Here is a 6000-nt window from a genome sequence, read left to right as displayed (position 1 = left end):
AACCTCAACAGCGAACGAGCAGCGCAAGTGCCACCACTGTACAAACACACTCTGACCCAACTGTGCTGCCACTCAACAGAACAATGCACTTCTGCAAAAAAGCAACAAAAAAAAAAAAAGAAAGAAGCTGCACGAACATACAAACACTTAAACCCGCTGTGTGGTTGGTGGGATGGGGGGAAACAGGAGCAGGACAGGAAGGAAAGTGGAGCCATTGTTGAGTGACCGCATCGTCTCTCGCTGTGACAAGGTCACTACTGAACTCTAGGCACACACGCACACACACACACACACACACACACACACACACACACACACACACACACACACACACACACACACACACACACACACACACACACACACAGTCACACACATACAAAGAGACCTTCCAAACTCACCCGCAGGGCCTGTAGGTGAACACTATGTAGCTCTCCTCGTCCGTCTTCTCGATGAACGTTACGCACGTCTGCTTCTCCCAGTGACGCATGGCCTGCTTAAACATGGCCCTCTGACTACCTGGAACACACACGTTTTACATCCGACTTTTACACAACCACCGTCGCTGTGTGTGTGCGTGTGTGTGTGTGTGTGTGTGTTTAACTGCTGAGCAGTAACGGGCAGCGGTCCAGTTTGAGTCGCTTACCGGTGAAGTTTCCTCCGATGACGTAGGGAATGACTCCTCCAGGCCATATCCTCTCGGCGCGCGACGTGGCTGCTCGAGGAATACGGCTCTTCGCGGCGCTCCCGGCTTTCCCACCTTTCCCAGGCTGGCCCTTGGGACTGGCGGCTGCTTTGCTGACGTTCTTGGGGAGATAATCTACGAGTGGGAGCGGGTGGAAAGAGAAGACACATCCGCGTTCAAACTGAATAAATTCCCGGGGCTATATTATTACCTTGCAGAGTTTGTTCTCAGATCAGAGAGCAATACAACTCAAATAGCTCTGATGTGCAACGTGCTGTTTTTTTGCTTCACATGTCATTTAAAGAAGTTTCTAATCCATACCGCATGAGTAGATTTGCCTCAGTAGAGTCGGGGGATCTGCCTCAACCCCCTTTTAAGTGTATGGAGAATGGGATGAATCTTGAATTGTGCAGTATATTGAGAATTACTTTTTTTTTATAAAAAACCAACATGTTTCCGGCTGTACGCTTCATCGTGGGCTGATTAGACAAGCGCAGACTTCTTCTCCCTAATAAAGGACCAGTGGTGTTTAGTTTAAGGGCAAAGGTCGTCGGGCTACAATGTTGATGTTGTTGCCGTAACAGTACTCCCACAAACCTGGGAGCTGAACTATGTTACTGTATTTATATCATATGACATATATCATTTGTCCCGTGTCTTCAAATGCAGCTGAAAAGCCAAACGCCCTTCACGCGGGGCACTGCAGACATCAGGTCCAATAATTTCACCATGTAATCCCAATCACCTAGCAGGGATTTTAAAATCTGTGCGAGATTGTCGTCCATCACAATCGAAACGTCCCCAGCCTTGTGTTTAAAGTTTTGTACGGTTCACCAACAAAATACTCTGCAGAACATACTGGACTAAAGTAAATGGACACCAGCTTTCTTTTTGTACGTTTGTGGAATTTTGTGCAGTAGTTTATAACATAGTTTTGGTGGTTAATTGGCTGAAACGCCAGTACGGTCCTTTCAGTAGTGTTTTTGGGCGACACAAATCGAAGCATGTAGTGATATTCCTGTGTCCTTACCGAAGCCAAATCGACGTATTCTTTCCAGCAGCAGGTATAACGACCCTCTCTTCTTTGCAACTTCGTGTTCCTCCAGCCCACCTGACACACACACACACACACACACACACACACACACACACACACACACACACAAGCACTAAGAGTCAAAAACACAGACATTGTGCAAATAAGCGCCGACATCCCTCAGGAGGCCCTGCTGGCTTCTTCCTTCACACTCGCTCTTCTGTTCCCCCTGTGGCTGATGGGTGACGAGAGCGTTTCAGATGGAACATGACAGAGAGCGTTACACATGAGGACCCCATGAGCGACGCGTCGAGTCCACTCACCTGACGTGTGCCCCTGCCGAGAGTGTGTGTGCATGTGCGCGCGCTGCGTGAGGTCTATCGTCCTGTCGATCTGGAACATCCGCAGGTCGTCCTCGTCCAAAGCGATGTCGCCCCAGAAGGCAGCTGGAAACAGAGAGGAGACGTGAGCAGGGTCACTAATGCCGTCACCGCCATCATCTATCCGTCATCAGATTCATCATCCTTGGTTAGTAGCTAGCGTGGAAAAAATACTAATATGATTTATTCATACAGGCCAAGGTGACAGCTCTGCAACACAACCAGGTGCCAGGTCCGTTAGAGCCTGGGAAGTTATCAGTGACATTTTCAAATCAATTTCGAAAACCGTTTCTCTTTGTCACACGTAAAATAAAAGCGTCCGTTTTGAATAAGCCGCAGACACGAGAGGGATTGATGTGAGAAAACCGTCTTATCACATTAGTCAAGATGTGAAGCAGCGATGAGCGTGTGTCCTCCACCAAACCTGCATCAAATCTATCTTAGGGTCTCGACAGAAAGACTGGAGGGGGCATTGGAAACCACAGGACCCAAACAACATCGGAACACCAATTAACTTGGATCCCTTCCCAAAACAATGTCCTGGGTTTTAAGGGAAAGTTAGAGTTCACGGTAGTTTCACTGCAATCGTGCAACCAAAGCTCCGCCCAAATATGTCAAAAAACACACACACACACACACACACACACACACACACACACACACACACACACACACACACACACACACACACACACACACACACACACACACACACACACACACACACACACACACACACACACACACACACACACACACACACACACACACACACACACACACACACACACACACAGGCCCCCGGTGGTCTTACTATGGTCCGATATCAGGCCATGTGTAAGCCTTTTGGCAAGTGACATTCCCACTGCTGTTCCCCCCACCCCCTCCCTCCCTCCCTCCCTCCCTCCCTGCCTGGCTGTTCATACGACTCCAGTCTCTCCCCCTCATCCTCATCCACCTCAGAGATGAATTAAACCCTTTCACCATTGTGCATTATTAAAAATATGAATGTTTACATCAGGAATTGACACCAAAGCAGGAGTTTTTTATTTCACCTATCCCACAAGTGCTTCTTTAGTGCAGAGGTTGGGGTGCGGAGACGATGCAGTCTGTGTCAAGTCAACGGTCCTGAATAGAAAAATAAATAATGTATCACTTCTGTGCGATCGGCTACAGCGGTTGGGATACGCACCGAATAAATGCAGAGTGGATTAGAAGAGAAATGACCAAAAGTGTGTGTGATGCATATGTTTCATACATGTATACAGATTTGCCACTTCAATGAATGGTTGCATGTCAGTAAAATGTGGTGTGGTTTAGGGGTGGGGGGTTTCTCGAATATATTCCATGTATCGCGGCTTGTTGCACATGAGATCTATTAAATGACTATATCGCGAATAACCGTGACTACAAATTGTCTTGTAAAATCTTTGTTATGGCGCCATCATAAGAGCTGATTTGAAGTTTGAAATTGCCCCAATAGAAACCATTAATGAATATAATTAAGTTTCAAGAATGTTTTAATACAGACATAGGTTTCAGTGACTGCTAGAATCATCATACTGGTGTAATTGCATGCATCAAAGGGTTAAAAAAAGTGCTTTAGAGGAGATTTAAAAAATATTGCGATATTATTTATTGGCCATATCGCCCAGCCCTAGTGCGGTTGATCATTTTCGATATGGGCTGGACAAAATAAAAGTTCTGTGAACACGAGCTCATGAGATTGGTCACAAAATAAACCCACAGAGACGTGCTCATGTAGAGGGCCCAGAATTTGGTGCTACACCCCTGTCCGCAGTATATATCACATCCTCGTAACAATGGACACCTGAACGATAACCATCGCCGAGTGAACAGCCGAGCGGAGTCGCCGCTCTCCACGGGGACTCGGGACACTGATACATTAACAATGGCATACGGGAGAAGCTTGTCACTTGGCTAATTAGGATTGCCACTAAAGGAAATGCGGCGGTCAGGGTGCCATTGTGCTCAGCCCCTGTGCTATTGTTGCAGGAGTGCAACCGCAATGACCACACAGATGGTTTGCAAATCAGGATATCAGATACAGACAGGGAGTGTGGTACGGCTGAATGGTGGAGTATGATATTTTTTGATTAGATGGATGTGAGGATAATGTCTGATCTGGAGGGCGGAGCTGCGGCGATGTATTTATGATTATGTCATCAAAGGGCAAAGGAAATGCTGCAACCCTCTAACCCCGCCGTCATCAACGGGCGGCCGATACGGTCTGTGACTGAGTACAAATGGGGATGTCTGGAGTGACTGTAATAAGCACTAATGCACAAGAAAGAATGTATTTTTTTCAAGAAACTCTTATCTTTTATTGAGCATTCCAAAGTGCTTCACATGGTCTACTGAAGCCCAGAAAAAGACAACAGCAACAACAGCCAGTAATTGTTTACATCGCCAAGTATGGAATGCACGTACAGAGACAAAGTCACGAACAGGATGGGATCATCCGGCCCCCTCCTTCAAAGGGGCTCCCATCTGGAAGACGTTATTGTGCCCCAAAAGTTTCGTGTTATGTTGGTTTGCGGAAAAAAAATGCCCCGCGATTGTTCAGCGACTCAATGGCAGAAGAGTAAAGGGACAAACGTTCCACGGAAAAAGAAGTTAATTTGATTCTGAAGTGGTTCATGTGGGTGTGACGTCGACCAAACATAACACAATTACTTGCACAAAGATGTGGTCTGACCAGGCGCTGCTGCGAAGGTTATTTCTGACACCAAATTAGACTGCGGGCAACAGTTTTGTACAGACGCTCCTCTGCATATGTAGCCTCATGGGCGAGCCACAAAAAACAACCTAAAAATCCACTAACGTCCTTAAGAAACTGTCATAGACTATATCACATTACACCATGCATCTGAAATGATCTTCTAATTCTGTTTGTGTCACAGTTTGTTAGTGACACTGAACCGACTTATAGTTTTCAGGACAACAACGGGGGAGAACTACAAGGACTAAAAGTTTCCCAGAGAAAAGCAGCTGACACAAGCAAGAGTTACAGAACGAGAGAGAGGAGGGAGAATATGGTGATAGTAAGTTTGGCCCATTGATTGTCGGGGTTCTTGTTAATCCATGGTCGTACCATAAATAGCCCCAAAGTCAAGGGAGCGGGTGAGGAGGGGCGAGGACACTGAGGCACGGAGATGCAGGAGGAGAAGTATTGATCCGAAAAACCCCAGGACGTCCCAGGAGAATCTACATCATGCTGACCAGGGCCTTACTGTATGCCCTTCAGCAGGGGCACTGCAGCAAACGCACACACACACACACACGGACACACACACACACACACACACACTCAGGAGTAATGCACCAAACACAAACTGAGAGTCAAACTTCCCTCACATGCATCCAGCACCTGGGATGTTTGGAGAGCGGGCGGACAGGACCAATGTCAGCTTTCTGCAAGTTCCCTCTGCAGCTCGACGACAAATGTCAAACGCACCAACAGTGGCTCTGTGTGTGTGTGTGTGTGTGTGTGTGTGTGTGTGTGTGTCTTTGTTCAAGCTGAAAAATATAGATGTTCTTGTACCATGCTGCAACAATATCCCTCTAATATCATACTATTAATAATAAAAATAGGAAAATACGCAAAATTTCCATGAGGCTTTTGTTCGGATTAAAAACACTTTTTTGCATTCAATCTCAAACTTGTAATTATTTTATTAATTTATTTTTACATTATTCTTCCATCAGAGTTGTTTGTTTGTAGGACAATCTCTCTGAAAATGTTTTTTTCTTTTATCTTTAACTTGTCACTTAGGGATACATGATGTTTTGCCATGTTCACATTATTACCAGAATCTTAAAAAAAACATAAGCAGCATTGTTTAGCATCACTGCAGCTTCTTGTTTCCCATGTTTTT

At 46.0% G+C, this 6000-nt stretch overlaps 1 protein-coding gene across 2 annotated transcripts in view; it reads right to left on the bottom strand.

Annotated features, from left to right (window-relative positions):
* The window catches only part of tll1 (tolloid-like 1), a 51934-nt gene that overhangs the window by 22218 nt on the left and 23716 nt on the right, over positions 1-6000 (bottom strand). For both annotated transcript variants that reach the window (XM_035636834.2, XM_047333832.1), the window contains 4 exons: positions 2045-2167; positions 1716-1796; positions 647-820; positions 402-519 (listed from right to left, as the gene is read on the bottom strand). In XM_035636834.2, the coding sequence (XP_035492727.1) occupies positions 402-519; positions 647-820; positions 1716-1796; positions 2045-2167 (496 nt within the window). The remainder of the gene's footprint in view (positions 1-401; positions 520-646; positions 821-1715; positions 1797-2044; positions 2168-6000) is intronic.

Source organism: Scophthalmus maximus, chromosome 8, assembly GCF_022379125.1.
Source record: "Scophthalmus maximus strain ysfricsl-2021 chromosome 8, ASM2237912v1, whole genome shotgun sequence".
NCBI lineage: Eukaryota > Metazoa > Chordata > Actinopteri > Pleuronectiformes > Scophthalmidae > Scophthalmus > Scophthalmus maximus.
The sequence above is the reverse complement of the archived record's forward strand: the minus strand, read 5'-3'. Positions and strand labels throughout refer to the sequence as shown.